The 19544-nt window shown below is 51.6% G+C and overlaps 1 protein-coding gene across 1 annotated transcript in view; it reads left to right on the top strand.

The window, feature by feature from the left end:
- The window catches only part of LOC307176053 (thyroglobulin-like), a gene marked incomplete at its 3' end in the record, with an annotated part of 48447 nt that extends 31497 nt beyond the window's left edge, over positions 1 to 16950 (top strand). The window contains exons 5-8 of the mRNA XM_079901799.1: positions 3713 to 3932; positions 5524 to 5617; positions 8118 to 8277; positions 16715 to 16950. Of these exons, the coding sequence (XP_079757925.1) occupies positions 3713 to 3932; positions 5524 to 5617; positions 8118 to 8277; positions 16715 to 16950 (710 nt within the window). The remainder of the gene's footprint in view (positions 1 to 3712; positions 3933 to 5523; positions 5618 to 8117; positions 8278 to 16714) is intronic.
- Between the last annotated feature and the right edge of the window lie 2594 nt (positions 16951 to 19544).

The following is a 19544-nucleotide window of genomic DNA, read 5'->3' as shown; positions in this document are numbered from 1 at the left end:
GAAGGAAGGTGAAAAACCCTACTTCTGACCTAGAACTTCTCTGGACTGCCTTTATTCATTATTTCCTTTGAGTTATAGAAGCCATTTTGGCCTTTGCATTTCTGAGTAAAATAATTAGACCACTTTTTAACTACTATTTTAGAATTTAGAAAGTTGTTTCACATGCCTTGTCCCATTTGATACTCACACTATCCTGTGAGGTGGCAAGATAAGGGTTTTATCCCCGTCTTAGAGATCAGGAGACTCTGGTCCAGGGAAGTTAAAGTTATTTCTCTGATTTCACACAGCTAGTGATGACAGAACGGGGACTTGGAGACAGATCTCCTATCTCTAGAGGCAGTCCTCTCCCATAAAACCGTATCGCCTAAAGACCACACCACAGTGCCCGGAGAGAGCAGCTGCTTCCGGCTCGGTTTAGTTTAGAAACATCGAATAACGTACTATTATGTGTCAGCCCTTGTGTTAGGTGCTGGGGATACAGGGGTGAAGCAAGCAAGGAGAGAGCAGCATATAAGTGCATCCCTAAGTGAACTAATAAGAGCTGTGGGACAGGAAACATGGGAATCGAGGGCCTGGAGGACACACCTCCCCCATTAAACATGCTTATGGGATGAAATGAATAATTTTTTAGAAATGTTGGCCATGTCTGCCATTTTATCTTCAAGAGCAGATGTCAGCAAACTCCGTCTGTAAAGGGCCAGATAAGAAATATTTTAGGCTTTACAGCCACAAGTCTCTGTTCCAGCTACTCAGCTCTACTGTTGTAGCAGGAAAGCGGCCACAGACAACAACCAATCCACAGGCATGGCTGTGTGCCAATAAAACTTTATTTACAAAACCAAGTAGCAGTGGGATTTGGGCCCACCCTGTGCTTGAGCATTAACGGTCCTTCAGGCCTGTCTGGATCCAGTGACCTCTCCTCTGCCCCCTCCTGCACCTCAGCCTTTAGATCCGGAGAGGGCCCCCAGGGCTGGGAGTGCTTTGATTCCTGTAAACTGAGGTCTTGGGCCCTTAATCTCAAGGCTTGTCTTCTCTCAGGACGTTTATGTCATTCAGTGAGTTAGACAGATTTCACCCATAGTGTAGCTAATCTGCATGGTAGTCCTGCTGAGAAATGCCTTCACTTCGAGGTCTGAGTTCTGTAAAACAAATCCGACTGCTTCTCTCCTAGTTCTGTGTGTCTCAAATTCAATGTGAAATGCTCACCTTCCAGCAGAAGATGCACGCCCACATTTATCTACATAGATGTTATTTGTCTGCACCTAATGCATATGTAGAGCTACAGATAACTTTCTTAATCCAGAGAGTCACAGGGCCTAAATATGTGGGTATTCTGAAAGAATCCACATTTCTGCAGAAGATTCCAAAGGGAGAAATGCACATCAAATGTTTTCCCCACGTTGGATCTCTTTCAGTCTGGGATTCTCTGGGCAGCCTCTGGAGGGAGGCTTAAATACCACCATCTGTGGGAAAGCAGGCTTGCCTTCCCTCGAAATGCTTGAGCTTTTACGTTTTCTGTCTTCGCTCCCTGCTTCAGATGCTGCCACATTGGTGAAATGGGGCTGTTTCCTGCAGAGCTGACCTCAGATGGTTTGCTACTTTAGCGCCCACAGTCCTGAATGCTGGCCGGAGAGCCTGTGATTTGCAATTGAAACAGGAAATCTTGTGAGAAGGAAAGAACCGTGGGAGTGAGAGCAGTCATGATTTGTGATCAAGGCCAGATTACAAATCGGCAACTGTTTCTTTCCATCCTGAGTTTCCATTTTGAGTTCTAACTCACATGCCAGTGTTTATGCAACAGAGAAGTTTTCACTCACTGTTTCCTTCCTTCCTTCCTTCCTTCCTTCCTTCTTCCTTCCTTCCTTCCTTCCTCCCTCCCTCCCTCCCTCCCTCCCTCTTTCCCATTCACTCATTCATGTGTTGATCTCCTGTCATTTGCCAGGCACTGGGCTTGGGACATTACAGGCATTGTGTTATTTATTCCTAACATCTTTGCATTGTAGGAACTGCTACTGTTCCTATTTTGCAGATGGGAAAATTGAGGATGAGAAGAATTATAGAGGTTTTCTAAAGTAGCTGGTCCATAACACAAAACACAGACCTGCTGGACTCCTCAGACCATCCGTTGTTTCCTTCTCACCACATTGACCCTCAGTGGCCTGGAAGTCATGAACGCACATCACGCCAGGGAGTCTCGGCCTCGGCACCATTGACAGCTGGGAGCAGAAGGCTCATTGTGGGGGCCTATCTTCTCTATTGCAGGATGTTTAGCAGCTTCTCTGGCCTCTGCCCTATGAGATACCAGTAGCTAGTATCTCTCCCCAACCCTTATGACAACGAAAAGCGTCTCCAGACATTGTCAAATGCTTCCTGGGGTCAAAACCACCTCTAATTGAACCACTGCATGGTACCAAGCTTTTGAGGAATGGATAGACTTCCACCTGCCTGTCTGTCTGTCTGTCTGCCTCCTCTCCCAGGCTCAACATGTTGGAAATAATGAGAGACCCCCCCGCTTGACACACACACACACACACACACACACACACACAGACACACACACACACACACACACACACACACACACACACACACACTCTCTTCACCAGTGTTGGTTTCCTCCGTGCAAGGCCCTAAGGCCTGTGGGGAACCAGGCACAGGCCTGTCTTAAGTCCCTGAAAATGGCATCTGGCCCTGAGCCGGGGCCCAACAGAAGTTTATTGAACCAATGAATGAATGTGAGAAATATAGTGGAGGGGGTAAGACAGGGCTGAAGAAAGGCTGATAAGCGTCTGGAGGTTAGCACTACAGGGTGGGGACGGAAGGCCTGTGGAGCACAGTGCAGGGTTCGGCGGCACCAGTGTGAACTCACAGACCGGGTGGGATCCGGACCTGCGCAAAGGGGGATGCACGTTGCAGACCTGGGCCGAGGCCTGGCCTTGACCCTTTGTGAACCTCTGACCCTGTGGTCAGAGCTGTGGCTCAGAAAAGTATAGCTTTGAATCCTACATCACTTTGAAGTCCTGACAGCTGCCCACCCCCAGACTCTAAACCTATTTCCTCACCAGTGAAATACAAGTACCGGGTCTGCAGTGCCTTAGCTGCAATTCTGAAATCCAAACACTCTAAAAGTCAGAAAAAAAAATTTTTTTGTAAGTTTGTGGCAAACTCGTTTGGTGGCAATATCTGACCTGAAGTGACCGAAGAAAAGATATTATGTGTTCATCCCTCTTAGTAGGAATAACCTATACATTTCGTCCCAGAAGTAACTGGTGTGTCTGTTGATGGGTCTCAACTCCACACCCCCCTGGAGGATTGGACCTTGCCCGTTCTGTGCCCCTCTGTTCTTTTTAAAATCCAAATAATTCAGAATTGTGGTAACATCTGGCCCCAGGGCGCTGAGGCAGGGGCTGTGGGCCTGGGCTGCCTCTCTGGGAAGAGCTGAGGTGGCACACCTGGGGGAGGGATTGCTCAGTGCCCGGGGAAGATCAGGTGTCTTTGCTGGGTTTCTTTTCTTTTCTTTTCTTTTTTTTTTCCACATTGAATACTAACATGACTAGACTTAAGCTATTGGGGCCTGAATGAATAACTAACTTTCTTTTTTTTTTAATGCAGAAAGCAGTGTTTGGGCTTTTAGATTTGTTTCTTAAAGTATATTCGGAATACCTGTGAATAGAGCACCAGCTGCTCTCTCTCTCTCTCTCCCCCCTCCCAGACATCCCTCTGCTCGGCGTTGGGACATCTGCACCTTCTGTGACCATCACCACCCACGGCCGGCTGCTGGGCAGGTCCCAGGCCATCCAGGTGGGCACTTCGTGGAAGCAAGTGGACCAGTTCCTGGGAGTTCCATATGCCACCCCGCCCCTGGCGGGAAGCCGCTTCCGGGCCCCGGAGCCCTTGAACTGGACAGGGTCCTGGGATGCCACCAAGCCACGGTAAGGGTGGAGTGGAGTACATTTCGGGGGATGCCCAGGGAAGCCTTCTCCCATTCTAAGCCTTCAAAATGAGACTTGATAACAGAGCAGTGCATTCGAATTTGAGCCATGCGTGGAGCAGGGGTTATATTTGTTCAGATGGTGTTGAGTGCTTTAACACATAAACTCCCACTTGTCGGTGACTTAACATTGTCTTGGTCCTGCACAATCCCTTTGGTGATGGAGGGGCAGGTGGGCTTTGCTCCATGCAGTAATGCGGGCACCCAGGCTGATGTGCCTTCTTCAGCACAGACCTTCTAAGGTTCCTTCTAGGAGCCTTCCTTGACTTCGCATCCAGGAAAGAGAGGCTGTGGAAGAGTCTGCAGGGGAGGTCTCCACGGCCACAGCTGCAGGTGGGGCATGCATTCGTCACGTGCCCCAGTGTGGCGGTGACCAGGACTCAGCCTCCCGGCCACTTCTGACTTCAGTGGGGCTGAGAAGTAAGCAGAGAAGGAAAAACACATGAGCTAGTGAAAATATAATTTAAAAGGACTTTGATTCCCCCAACAGGAACAATATTAAAAGGAATTTTCCAAAAAGGGGAAATAATGGAATATCTTATTTTCCTTCGTCATCAACTGCTTTCAGTTTTGCCCATTCCCTCCCATGCATATACCACTGTAAAGAGTTGACAGATTGGATACGATTTTGTGATTTTTCTAAATTAAAGCGTGTTCAGAGCGTCTATGGAAAGAGCACCCATGTCTCCCTCTCCCATCCCCATGGCCTTTCCCCTTCCCACAGGGGTCCACAGCTCTGTCTCAAGGCAGCCGTATTCTCTCTGTCCATCGCTCCCACGGCTGGCTGCTGGGCAGGTCTACAGGCCCAGGGCCAGATAGAGGGATGGGCAGGAGGCTCTGGACTGCTCCAGGCAAGCAACAGTGGAGGCTTAAACTAGGACAGTGGCAGAAAGATGCAGAAAGTCATGACTAAGTCTCCACCATTGGGCAACCAGAGAAACAAATATGGACTAATTAGAACACTTTAGCGTGTTAGGATACACCCATTTGACAGATGAGGTGGTTGAGGCTTTTGAGTGGAGAGTAGTTGGAGAGCTAGGTTCATCAGAGCCCAGTGCTAACAAGGCCTGGGCGGGTAACCATCATGCCTCCATTAGATGTGTCCCAGATGCAGTCTCAGCTCTTATGCCAGGAGATGTTCCACTGGCACACTTGGACTCTGTACTGACGTAGAAAACCGGTTGGGACACCTCATCCCAGCAGGTCTGCTCCCTTGGAGCCAGGAAGGGCCCAGGTTGCAGGTGACACACACTTTCCTCTTTATCCGGGCATCCTTCTCTCTGGACCAGCCCTTTGTCCCTGTGGGATGTTCCTCAGGCCCGTGGTAGAGAGAGGGATGGGCATGCTGCTCTTTCCACCATTTACTCACCAATCCCATTAACCATTTCCTGAAGCTGCCTAAATGCTGGTGGGCCGCTGGGCTTTTGGAATGGGGCAGTGGGCTCTGCCGCCGCTGATGGGAAGGGGGCTGGGACTTGTCGCTTTGGTTGTTTTCCCTGCAAGTCATGCCTTCTGTCTGTCTGTACTTGCAGGGCCAGTTGCTGGCAACCAGGCGCCAGGACGCCTTCGTCCCCCGGGGTCAGCGAGGACTGCCTGTATCTCAACGTGTTTGTCCCTCAGAACATGGTGAGTGCTGCAGCCCTGAAAACTATGTTTGCCCTGAAAACGGCCCCATTAGAAATCCCCAGCCCCAGAGCGGCCAGCACAGTCCGCCCTGCACTCTCCTGGTGGGTTCTTGGCTTCCTGAGGCCTGAGTGGCTGAGAGCAAGCCTGGGTCCCCCACGGCCTCACCTGATCTCCCGCACGGGAGCACGTGCGTGGCTATCCGGCTCCAGCCCTCTAAGAAGTATTCATAAAGCGCCCGTCACAGGAGGGGCTGTTCTCAGTGGGAGGAGCAGAAATAAACAGATAAGCAGATAAATATTGGACAACTGTGGTATTAATATGGTTGTGAAGAAAAACACAGCAGGGGAGGAGACGGAGTGGCAGGAGGAGTGAGGTAGGTGGTGATCAGGAGGGCGCACCTGAGCAGGGGTGCGGACGAGGCGGGGTGAGAGCCACGCCGGCGGGTGAGGGCCAGCCGCTGACGCAGGGCCCCCTGGAGGGCCGCGGGCTGGGGGAGTGTGGAGCTGGATCAAACTAATCCGCAAATGAGGAAACCAGTGGCTCTTCTTGGAGAGACCCTTGGAGAGACCCCCCTAGCGGGTATTTCTTTCCATGTGGTCTCTCATTTGAGGCAGTTCTAGAGGGTGGGGTTTGGGAGGTGACCCTGACTTTGGTTAGGTCCTGCTTTGAAGGCTGTATCTGCCTAGGTAGCAGCTATGATCCTGATGTTGAGTGTTTGAGTTTCCTGTTTGGGGGGAAGGGTCGGAGCTCATGAGAGAAAACAGAACTGATGAACCTTAGGAAACATGAGTTTCTGGTGACGCCAGCCCTGTACTGACAGATCCCATGGTACATGTGACTGGGCCACCGCTTCCTGGTCCCCAGTTTACCAGCAGTGAGAGGCGGTGTACTTTGGAGGCTGGGTCACAGCAGGCTGGCCTGAGTAAGCTTGGAATAAGGGCGCCTAAATGTGCAGGCCCTCCTGGGCTGCGTGAGTGGAAGTATCCTCTCTTGCTCGCCTGCTACTCAACAAAAATAACTCAGGGTACTTTGAGGAGGGGAGACAGGGCCTGTCCCTGACCTCTCTGGCGGCCCACAGCAAATGAAACCAAGGCCACCTGAGCTGGCCTTTTTCTATGGCATTTGAAAGGCCTCCTGTTGGAAGAATCAACAAGCCTACCAGGTGGTGACATCTACGAGAAGGGGTGTCCCAGAGGGAGGAGGGGGCTGGGGTCAGAATTCTGCTCGGTCCCTTCCTTTCTGTAGATGTTTCAAGAAGCCACTTCACTGCTCTGAGCCTCTGTTTTCACACCTGTAGAATGGGGGTGCTTAGAGTCATCTACCTTGTGAGGCGGAAGCTCTAATCAGACGTTCTAGGTGAGCACACTTAGCACGGCACCCACCCGGGCAGGTCCTTGGTCAGTGTTTGCTGTTGGTGTCGGAGCCCAGGGCACATGGAGTAGAGAAGTCACAGCCCAGGGATTCAGGGCCTGAGTGAGCGAGAGCCACCTGGGGCCTTGCATTCACCATGGCCTGGGGCGGGGTGTCAGATCCCCTAGATGGAACACAATATTCTGATAGGAAGGGGTCAACCTGGGTTCAGATCCCAGCTCTGCTACTCATAGCCGTGTGACCTGAGGCAGGCTATTTAACGCCAGCAAGCCTCTGCTTCCTCATCGGTAAAATGGGAGTAACGACAACATGCCACCCTCACGGAGCTGTTTGAGGACTGAATAAGTGACACACGCCAATAGTCAGCATGGTGCCTGGCGCTCAGTCGGGCTAAACAAAGGTGGCTCTGTGTTAACAAGATGGGATTCCAGGGATGGTGACCAAACTCAAGGACTCCCCAGGGAGGACACAGAACCGTCTTCCAGAGTAAACGCGGGCCAGGAGCTGGGCTGCTGGGAGACCACGTGGCTGCATGGGACAGGTCCCCGGCTCACTCGGCAGCGTGGGCAACGTGTCTTCACTTTTTATGGCGCTCTGGGTCCTCATCCGGGAGGTGGGTTTTGCTCCTTTGCTCAGTCTGCTCTATCAAAGTACCACAGACTGGAAGGCTGAAACCACAGAAGGGTATTTTCTCATGATTTTGAAAGCCAGAAGTCCAAGATCAAAATGTCTACAGGGTTGTTTCCTTCCGAGGCCACTCTCCTTGGCTTGTAGATGGTCATCTTCTCCTCCCTGTGTCTCCGCAGGCCTCCCCTCTGTGTGCATCTGTGTCTAAATTTCTTCTCTGTATGAGGACGCCAGTCCTATTGGATTAGGGCCATCTCGTTACAGGACTTGTCTCCAAACACAGTCACAGTCTGAGGCAGCCAGGGTTAGGGCTTCAAGATGTGAATTTGGGGGGCACACAATTCAGCCCCTAACTGAGACTGAATATGCCTACAGGGCAGAGGTGAAGGAAGAGTCGTGCGTCGCCTCACAGTTGGGCACCTGCATGGGGAAGGTACCCTCACCAAGCTCTGGGGGGTGAGGGTGGCTGCCTGGAGCTCCCACATTTCTCCAATCCCTACAGGCCCCCAACGTGTCTGTGCTGGTGTTCCTCCACAACGCCGCAGAGGGCGGGGCCAGCGGGGGCCAGCCGGCCGTGGATGGCTCCTTCTTGGCTGCTGTTGGCAACCTCATCGTGGTCACTGCCAGCTACCGAGTGGGCGTCTTTGGCTTCCTGAGTTCCGGTGAGTTGCTGGCGTTGGTGGGGACCGCTGACCTCCTGAGCCGGGTGTGTTCTTTGTGTGCGTTTAGTCCTTTCTTCCCCAAGCCCCATTCTTCCCAGCCCGCAGCCCTCCTCCAGCCCGCTGAGCAGGGAGTGGTATGGCCAGTGCGTTCACGAGACCCTCCAGCCATGCTGATGCCCATAGATGAGAGTCACAGTTACTACTGATTACACTTATCATGTGTCTGAAGCTGTTCCAAGTACGTTTTATCTTGTGATGTATCTGTGTGTGCGCGTGTGTGTACCGAGACCCCAGAGGGCTAGACCCTGGCTCAAGCTCACGTGGTCAGGAAGGAGCAGAGCCAGGATTCATCACCAGGGTCGACCTGCCCTGGAGACTCTAAGGCATGGATTAGAGCTCTTGGGCCCTCAGGAAGCCATTTACTGGAGTGAGGGCTGCATAGACAATGATTTCTGATTCCCCTCGAATTCCAGATCGCTTTTGAACATCCGGCCTGTCCCCTTTCCAGTCACAGATGCCTTTATCACTCTGGTTATGCCCTCCACCTTCCCCACCAGTCCACAGGGCAGAATTGAGGCTTGGACCAATCCCAGCATCATCCACCCATGTCTCTTCCTCCATCTCCCCACCCCCCCACCCCAACCCCCAGTGGTAGGGCAGTTGTTTGACAGGCAGACGTGGCAGAGGGCAGACACGCTGGTCTGGGAATCTGAAGAGCCAAGGGTTGTCTGTGTGACCTTGGATAAAACCCTTCCTTTCTCCAAGTCTCAGTTTTCTCCTCTGTAAAATGGGAATAATTTTACCCAACTTCCAAAGTCACTGTGAGGCTCCAGTGATATGCTACATGTAAAGGGACTTTAGAGGCTGTGATGGGCTTTAGGAGTCCTCAGGGACAGGCACCTAGCAGCATCTCTGTTCTCCGGGGATCTCATTTAAGACCTGGAATGTCTTGCCTGCTGAGTATGGCTGGGTGGGTGGGAGGTAGCCTGGTGGGAATGACGGACTCCTCTAGAATGTGGCCGAGTGGAGCAGGCATCCTGCGTGAGCAGAAGCCAGGCAGTGCTGGGGAATGAGGGCTGGGTGGACCACGTGGCAGGAGGCCTTGAGTGTCATAAAGAAGATTCTTCGTCTGCACAACAAACATGAAACAGGCAACAAGTTAAGGCAACATGTGACCAGGTGCCAATGAGGGGAATGTGGACGATGACCAGATTCCAGACTTTCCTTCAGGGGTGCAGGGAAAGCTGCTGGAGCACTGAATGCCCTGCCCAGGTTTTCTTTCCTCTTTTCAAACACACGACTGACAATCTGTTAAATCAGGAGCTCCTTTCTCTAAAGAGATGGTGAAACTCAGAACCCAGCCTGTGGGACCCGCTCAGGTGGAGCATTTCACAGACATGGCTGACTCTGGCTCAGAGTGTTTCCAGACACAAGAGAGCGAATTTCCATATGCCATCCCTCCATGAGGGGGCGGGGATTATGATTTCATGGGCTGTGATCTTATGGAGAATTCTGTGGGCTTCCTGGAAGGGAAACTCATTTCTGCTGCTGGCGAGGCAGAGTCTGGGGTCGGAACTCTTCCAGAACACCCACACCTTCTCACTCCTGACTTGCAACACTGCCTGTTCCTTGTGCTTAAAGCAAAGCTGTCAGCAAGAGAGAAGGAGAGTTACCCTCACCCAGCACCCATCTCTACCAGACATCTTTTCTGGGTGACGTCATTTCAGTCTCCAGGCACCTTTGCGAGGTCAGCCCTGTGCGGTCATGTCATAGAGGAAACGACGAGGCTCAGAGAGGTTAAGGGACTTTATGCCCCGCAGCCGTGAGTTAAATTTAATGTCACACTGGGCGTTGAATCCCGTGGATGAAGCACTAAGAAGAAATGGTAGCTTGCTCCCTCGATGTTTTCGGTTTTATTGTTGTTGTTGTTGTTTTCGCAACTTTCACAATCTCTTTTAATTCAGGACAGTTTTAAAATATCTTTAACATATAACTTGAGTGTTCAAGGAAATAGGGAAAGGAGAAAAATGTTAACTTAGTTGTTTCACAAATATAATCTCTTTTAAAACTGAAAAAAACCCCAGCTATCTAAAGTTGACATGTCTGGAAAAGTTATGTGTGCCACTCCCTCTCCCCCGCAAAGAAAAGAAAACTCCTCAAAGAGAATTGCTTCCCCTTAAAGTTGCACGTTTAAAACTGGGGTTCCAGGAGTTTCCATGGTGTTTGCCTTCCTGTTTACGTGTGTTGTCTGTGTAAGGGTCCTCTCAAGAATTTGTGGTGTTTGTTCTGTTTCTTAAGCTGGGTGGTGGGTTAACATGTTTGCTTTTTTCTCATGCTTTATATATAGTGCTTATATAACATATATGATATATGATTCATGTAAGGGTAAGCTATTTTTTAAAAAGTGGGGATATATATATACGTATAACTGATTCACTTTGCTGTACAGCAGAAACTAATGTGATACCGTAAAGCAACTATACTCCAATAAAAATTAATTAAAAAAATAAATGTAGGAGACAGGGGATACAGAGGAAGAAGGAAGAAAGAACAATACTTAGCAGTTAATGTTAAAGATTGAGAATAGGTATCATTTTAAAAAATAGTTTACTCTCCCTTGGTGTTTAGAAATGCACTACAGATTCCTCATTCTTCTGTGTACAGAGAGGATCAGTGTTTTTGGGGGGTTTTTTTTGTTTGTTTGTTTTTTTGCGGTATGCGGGTCTCTCACTGCTGTGGCCTCTCCCGTTGTGGAGCACAGGCTCCGGACGCGCAGGCTCAGCAGCCATGGCTCACGGGCCCAGCCGTTCCGCGGCATGTGGGATCTTCCCGGACCGGGGCACGAACCCGCGTCCCCTGCATCGGCAGGTGGACTCTCAACCACTGCACCACCAGGGAAGCCCAGGATCAGTGTTTTAATTCATTTAGGCTCAGGCAGCTTTTCTTTGCTTTATTCTGGAGACCTCCTGGTACTTCCCACATTCCAGAGCTTTAGCATCTCTTACCTGGAGCTCCTTGCAGTTCAGCCCCTAGGGGAGCCATCAGTCAATCAAGAAACTGAGACCCAGAGAGTGGCCGCCAGGGCCGGTGGGTGGAGGGGCAGCAGCTCTAGGACACACACACAGGCTCCTGGCTGCAGACGACCACCTCCCGCCAGACACTGGGCGTCCCACGGCAAGGTTCCAGGCGGAGAAGGTGCGCACTCACAGCAGAGGGAGAAAAGAGCAGGTGTGCGATTCAGCTAAGCCCCCAATAAACTTCCAACACAAATACATCATCCCTTTCCCATGAAAAAAAATATATAGGGAATTCCCTGGCGGTCCAGTGGTTAGGACTCGGCGCTTACACTGCCGAGGGCGCAGGTTCAGTCCCTGGTCAGGGAGCTAAGATCTCACAAGATGAGTGGCGCAGCCGGAAAAAAAAAGAAAAAAAGAAAAGAAAAAAATACATATATGTAATGGATTTCATTATCTAGATGATCTTAAGTTTACAGAATAATTTGAGCATAAATTACAGAGTTCCCATATGCTGCGTCCTCCCCTGCCTCGGTTTCCCCTGTTAAGGTCCCGCATTGGTGCCACACACTTGTTACACTCCATGAGCCCATAGTGGTATGTTAGTATTGACTAAAGTCCATACTCTACAGCAGGGCTCACTCTTTGTGTTGTACATTCTGTGGGTTTTGACAAACATCATGACGCATGTCCACCAATCATACAGAATAGTTTCACCGCCTGCCCTGAGACTTGCCTGAGCTCCACCGACTCATCCCTCCTCCTTTCCATTTTAAATAGTTGGAAACTGTGGTTCAGGACAGGTCTGGAAAGAGCTGGGCGACTTCAAGTGCCAGCCCCAGACTGGTGTCCTGCACAGTGTACAGGATTCGCACCCGAGAAGAGCAAGTCCAGGGGCAGCTCCTCGCTCCATGGGGCTCAGGGGCTCTGGGGGGGTCCCTCGGTCCCTCCCTCAGCGTCCCATCCCATCCCAGGCTGCCCGTCTCTCAGGAGATCAAGCATGTGAAGGCAAACACCGGGAACCTTGCTGGTACCTTGCAGGGGCTCCCGGGGGCTAATGCCCCTTTCCTTTCCCTGGCAGGGCCTCTCCAAGCCAGGGCTCTGCTGCAGCCATGTCCCGGCCCTGCATCTGGCCACCAGCAACTGCAGCCCCTGGCATTTACTGAGTTAGGCCAAGCTGCTGCTTCATGTACATCGTTCTCATGTGATAAATGTGTGCAGCATCTGCTGTTGTAGCCCAGAGTGAAGATAACCCCCCAAGAGCTCCAGACTCCAGAGGCACATTAAGAAAGGGATGGGAGGAAGCTGAGAACAGCAGCTCACGCCAGGCCTGCGCCGACCAGACAAACTCGTGTTCTCTGCGAGAAACCCAGCAGTACTTAAAAGGAGCACGATTCCTGATGAAGAGCAATTGGGAAGGAAGTGAGGGGGTTGGTGATGGGCCAGGGAGGCCCTCTCCCAGCCTGGACCCTGCCGGTGGGACAGACCCCAGGGCCGTGGGGCACAGTGATTATCCTTCTCTCTCTGGTAAAGCAATGCAGCAAGGGCAACCCAGGCCAGTGGCGTGCAGGATCAGAGGAGCGGGTCGGCCATGGCTCGCGGGCGCCCTGCAGGGTGTGGGAGCAGAGGAAGTGGGCTTTGGCCAGGGAGACAGACCGAAGGCCAGACACGTAACACACCCATCACCCCGTCATCCCTGGGGCGCTTGGAGCCTCCCCTCTGAGGGGGTCTGCTCACCATCCTAACCAGAAAAACAGGCACAGAGTCCTGCCCCCGTCACAGATGTAATTTTTGCTACTAAAGACAAGGCAGACCATGCAAAGGGCACCTGTGAGATAATGCTGGGACCTAAACCTGTTTCATTTTATTTAAGAAAAACCAAACAAATTCCAGAGTGCTTTATGCCAGGCATTGCACTGTTCTGTTCCTTTTACGGATATTAACAAATTCAATCATCATAACAACCTATTGAGGTTGGAACTATTATTATTCCATTTTACAGACGGGGAAAGTCAAGTCACATTAAGTAACTTGTCCAGGGCCCCGCACAGCTAGTAGGTGTTGGGACCTGTGCCCAGCTCGTCTGGCTCCATAACCTGCCTGCTAAGCCCACACACCGTGATGCCTTCTGTTGATGGCCATCAACAAGAGCTGGGGGGAACCCACTGTGAGCCCAGCTAAGGAGCTTTAGAGGGACAGATGAAGAAATCAGATGAGCTAGCAGGAGCCGGTTAGACAGTGAGGGAACAGTCGAATGTTTGCTGGTGTGTTCTGACCAGAGAGGTGGGAGCATGGAGCTGGGGGGGCCCATCAGGGCGGCGTGAGGCAGATGGGGAGGAGCGCCATCACGCTGTCCGGACACCTTCCTCTCACACCGTCTCCCTCCTGGACTGTACACGCCTGGCCAGCAGAGAGCAGCCCTGTCCAGTTTCACATCCCCAGCAGCACTGAACGCTATGTGTTTGTGGCGGGGCTGAGCCAGGTGAGACGGAGTCCCAGAGGATAAAGAGAATGGAGCTCAACCAAGGCCAGACTGCAGGGCAATGAACACAGGTGATGAGCAGACGCCAATGGCTGGACAAGGGCAGGTGTTAGAAAGTGAAGGGACCCGGACTGTTCAGATGGGCTGAAGTCAATCTTAGAGGAGCTGAAAAGCCAGGAAGGAGTTAGACTTGATGCGGCAGGAATGAGGGAGTTATGAAGGCTTCTGAGCAGAGAAAGTTCCATAAATAGAGTACTTAAATTTTTTAATGAAAATAACACAGTGCCTTGCACACCATAGATTTTTTGGGCAAACGTTTGTTGAATTGGATTGAATGTTAGGACAAAGAGCTCCGAGTGTGCATTGGATTTAAGTGCCAACTTGATCTCGAATTTGCTTCTTGCACCTCAACAGTCTCTTTCCCTCTCAAGTCTCAGGTTCCACCAGGGGAGGAAAGGGTTGAATTAGACCATCTCAGAGCAGCTAGGTGGCTGCTTCGTGTGCACGTCCCGGAGGGCGTCTGCTTCGAGGGCCAGGATCTCGTCTATCTTGCTCTCTGCACTACCCAGCACAGCACCTGGCATGAGGTGAAGCCCAGTTCGGACTTGCCTCCTGAATGCACCCTCATCTCTGACATCCTAGGGGTCTGTAGACCCCAGACTGTCAGCATCGTAAGTGGGAAGCTGGTACATGGGGAGTGAGAGTCAGGGACAGTGGCGTCCCTCCCTGTTGTCACTAGAAATGCAGGCCGTGGACGTCACTTCCCAGACTGGGTCCTGCTCAGCTGGTGCCCGGCTTTCCTGCCCTCCCTCAGACCTTGGAAACAAAAGCACTCATCCTAACCAATGGAATGTTCATGTAATCCAGAAAAGTCCGCAGAGAGGATGGTGCCAATGGCTTCACTAAACCCAGAACATGAAATGCATTTGAAGAAATTCTGAGTGTCTCCCCAGCTGGAAGAGTAATTCGTACCATTATGTCCACTGAGCTGGTGTTCTCGTCAGCTTTGTGAACACCAGTTTGGGGAATCGGATGCAAGGTCTTTCTGTTTTTCTATTTGGGAATATGGGTTCTTTCTGATAGTTTTTCACTTGACGTTGAATCGTGTTCATAATAACTGTAGTCATTTCATTTACCTAACATTTCATAAGGACCTACTCTGTGCTTCTGGTTTTCATGGGGGGTAGAGTCTAGCAGGGAAGCCAGTGGTGACAAATACTTTGAAAGGGGCCCCTCACTTCCCCTGAGGGCTGCCTATGAGCTGATGGTATAGCTAAGACTTGGAGGATGACTGGGCCAGAGGAGGGAGTTAGAGAAGGTCAGTGGGAGAGGGCACAGCTCTGGGTGGAGGAAATCACATGTGCAAGCACAGGCATGGGGGAGGGTGGGGCTGGTGTGTTTGAGCCTCTGAGGGGAAGCCTGGCTGGTTGCAGCACAGGACAGTGGGGAGACAAAGGGAGATGTGGCCTGAGAGATGGATGGCCCGGTCCCGGGGGGCTTTGAATGTGATAGAAGAACTGAAATGGTGTCCTAAGGACCATGGGATGAGAGGGGAGATTTTACATAGGATGGGGCAGGGTGTGTGTGTGTGTGTGTCAGAGAGAGAGATAATCAAGATTCTAAGTTTAGAAGACCACTCTGCATGCGCCATGGAGAATTCACTGTAGGGAGGAATGTGTGGATACAGGAGGCCAAGGAGAAGCGTGGAGGAAAGGGGGTGGCAGTCAGTGGCGGGAGAGCCTGCAGCGGCTGGGGAGGAGGGGGACACGGTCGAAGGAGGAGTCGGGGAGACTCCCGCGAGGCCCTGCAGGAGCAGGTTGGGCGGTGCCACGCTTGAAGGAGAAAGTAAGAAACTCAGCCGAGGCCGCCGGTGGGAGCGCTCAGGAGACTTAGAATCAATTCCCTTTGGGGCTGAATGGACTTGAGGTGCCTGTGAGACAGCCTCTTGGGGGAACTCGAGGGTCCCAGGCCTGGGAGAGTGCCCTGGGCTGCGGACACAGTCCCGAGAGTCGTTGGCACGTAGGCGGTGGCTGGAGCTACGGGTTCTGCTGGGGTTTCCTGGAAAGAAGCCGGAGACGAAGGGCATGAACCTCGGCTCAAACCAGAGCAGGCTTGGTGTTTCAGGGCAGTTAGCAGTGTAGACTAAGAGGAGCCGTTGAATTCAGAGGACCCGGAAGGGCCTGGGCACGGCGTGTCCCAGATGCCAAGGGGAAGAGCATGTGTTGGCTGTATGGTTTCTTTGTATCGGAATCATTCGACTTAAAAAAACATGCTGAGCTTTTGATACATATTTATTGAATTCTATGAATGAAAGAGAGATGGACTCAACTGAGTGCTGCATATGTGGTCATATACATGACTGTAGTCAAAAGGTGTGTGCTTTGGAAACAAGCAACAGGATCAAATGACAATCAACAACAAACAAACAATGTAAGAAACTTGAATCGCAGCTCTGCCGCTGCTGCGAAGGTCATGGAAGGTAGTGGGAAGAGGTGGGGCCGAGCATCTCAGCCGGGCCTGGCCATCATCGGGGGGCAGGAGACACGGAGAGTCACGGGCAGTGGGGGGAGATGGGGGGCCGGAAATTCAGCTCCTTCTCGTCAGATGCGCCAAGCCTGGGGTCTGAACGTGCAATGCCTCTCATCTGAGAAGCCGCCCTCCTCACGGGCAGTGGGGGGAGATGGGGTGGCCGTGGCCCACAGAGGTGGAGGGACATGTCTGCAGTCTCGTAGCTGAAGCGAGAATCCGGGCTGGATGGGCCTGGTTCCGGAGCCCAGGCTCTTCCCACTGCCCCACTATATTGGGAAACCACAGTCCAGACCTATGCGGGCAGGAGCCCAGGCCCCCCACCGGCACCCTGTGCCTGGCTTACACAACACGAGGATGGTTACATCCCAGGTTGCAGAATCGCAGAGTGCTGAAGGCTTTCCTCTTTCTGAAGGGTCCGGCGAGTTGAGCGGCAACTGGGGGCTGCTGGACCAGGTGGTGGCTCTGACCTGGGTGCAGACCCACATCGGAGCGTTTGGTGGGGACCCTCAGCGCGTGACACTGGCAGCAGACCGTGGCGGAGCCGACGTGGCCAGCGTCCACCTTCTAACCACTAGGGCCACAGACTCCAGACTCTTCCGGAGAGCCATGCTGATGGTGAGTCGCCTGCTCTGCCTTCAGTCTTGCTGAAGGTGGTCCCTCCTTGCCCCAGTTGGCTTCAGTTGCTTGGACTTGCTTTATCCTTTGTTCTGAGTGGGTGTCCTGCCCATGGCCATCTTTCCGTGTTCACGTGAGCCCGGATGCTGCAGGGCTCCCCTGACTGCTGTCCACTCACATCTAAAATGTTAATAATTCTAGACGGGGAAGAGTTTCTATTTCCTGGGAGTGCCTCATTAGGGTTTAATAGCAATTAAAGCAGTGGAGGGCAGCTAGATCTGTCACAGAGCAACAAAGGTTTGGCCAACTTTGTTGCTGACTGGTGAGTGAAGGCAAAGAATAGAACATAACACTCAGGATTCCACTGGATGGTCTGAAGTACCTGCTGAGTGATGATGATGATGATTATGATGATGATGATGGTGATGATGGTGATGATGGTGGTGTTGATGGTGATGATGGTGATGATGGTGATGATGATGATGATGATGGTGCTGATGATGGTGATGTTGGTGATGGTGATGTTGGTGGTGATGATGATGGCATGAGAATGTTGATAGTGATGAAATAATTATGATGGAGGAAACAACCTGTTGACCACAGCATATGCTCTGATGGCTATGGTGTCACTGATGAGCTTCTAATGTTATTGAATGTCCAACTGGTGCCAGGTACTATGCTCCTTTTTGGAAGTGCCATGCTAAATAATACACGACCTAGTTCTCAGGAAGCTTGTAGTTTACTGGAGAAAGAGGTGACAAACATTTAAAGCAGATATTTAAAAGAGCATCTTAGAGCAGCTCAGAGAGACGCTCCCAACCAAACTCAGGGGAAAGAGAGAATGTCCCAGAATGCCTCCTGAGAGAGAGACTGTGCCAGCTGATGTTGAAGGCTGTGTAGGCACGTAACCAGAGTCCTAGCACCAAGGGAAAGTTTGGCTCTTTGCTGGGGTCTGCCCATCATGCAGTGCAGCTGGAGGACCGGGTCTGCGTGGACAGTGGTGTGGAGGCAGAGAGCAGCCAGCCTGCAGTAAACGCCTCGGGTGTTATCCTGAGTGCATGGGAGCCTTCAGCGTCTTTTGTGTGTTTGCTGGTTTGGTTTTCCGTTTTAACCAGTACTAAGTGTACAATTCACTGGCATTGAGTACATTTCAATGTAGTGCAACCATCAGCATGAACTGTCACCAGTACTTGTTCATCATCCTAAACAGAGACTCTGTACCTGTCAAATGCTAACTCCCCATTCTCCTTTCCTCCCAGCCCCTGGCAACTGCTACTCTACTTTCTGTGTCTGTGAATTTGCCCACTCTAATATGAATTTACCTCATGTTAGTGGAATCCTAGAAGATCTGTCCTTTTGTAACTGGCTTACTTCACTTAGCATAGTGTCCTCAAGCTTCGTCCACGTTGTAGCATGCGTCGGAATTTCATTCCTTTTTAGGGCTGAATGATATTCCGTTGTATGTGTACAGCACATTTTGTTTATCCATTCATCTATTGATTGATGTTTGGGTTGCTTCCCCCTTTTGGCTGCTGGAAATAGTGCTGCTATGAACACTCTCATGCCATCAGAGGGTTTTAGGCAGGTGGGAAACTTGCTTAGACTCGCCTTCAGGAAGACTTCTAGAGCTCGGCGGAGGATGCGTGTAAGAGGGGCAGTGCTGGAGGAAGAGAAAGCAATGAGGAGACTACTGAGTGACCCAAAGGAAGGTACGAAGGAGAACCACTGAGGCCAGTGCCATGGACCTGCTGGCGATTCTAAGGCCATCAAACCACATCTAGCTCTCTCCAGCCTTCCCAGGATCCAAACCTGTGATCATAAGCAGGGTGGAGAAGTGTCACTGTTTGGGCACAACGGAGGCGGGATCAACATCATTGCTGTCCCTGCCAAGGAGCAGGGCCTCCTGCCACTTCATCTCTCCCCTTCAGCCACGGGAGCCTTCTAGTACTCCTTGAAGGGTCCCTGCACTAGTTCCTGCCTCTTACTGGTAGTTTCCTGTGCGTGGATTCCTTTTCTCCCGTCTTCCTCTTTGCCCTCCCTACTCGTCTTTCAGGGGCTACTTCCAGACTTTCCAGCCTCGAACCAGGCCCTCTTCCTATGGCTGATGCCATCCGTAAATCTCGTACGGCATCTCTCCTGCTTCCCCACCGGTACATAATTGCTTCTACTGCCATGTATGTCTCTCTTACAAGACTGTCATCTCCAGGACAGCCGGGGATGCCTGGCTCTCCACAGAGCCCGGGGCACCCAGCACTGCTGTCTTAGGGTCGATGCTCCGTGATTAACATCCGGGCAGTAAAGGAGCTCATGAGCCTGGGAGGGGGGGTGTCAAGGGACCCACAGGCTAGTCCACTTCTTGCCTTCCCACCTCTTCCTTGTGTTTCTCGTCCTTTGCATCAGGTTTTCTTCAATCTGTCCCTTCATGCTTGGTGCATCTGAGTGTCAGGAGGCCTGAGCACAAACATCTTTCAGTTCCTGGTATTGAAAGCAGACCTTCCTGACTTTGAGTTGATCCTGAAGGGCTGCGTTGATGCCCCCAGGGCCTGCTCAGAAGCCAGACACTGAGTGGGACCCAGAGGACACCAAAAATACCTTCCAGTGCGCCCAGAAGGCAGAATTTTCCTTTT

The sequence above is a fragment of the Stenella coeruleoalba genome (assembly GCF_951394435.1).
Source record: "Stenella coeruleoalba genome assembly, chromosome: 17".
Lineage (NCBI taxonomy): Eukaryota > Metazoa > Chordata > Mammalia > Artiodactyla > Delphinidae > Stenella > Stenella coeruleoalba.
The sequence above is the reverse complement of the archived record's forward strand: the minus strand, read 5'-3'. Positions and strand labels throughout refer to the sequence as shown.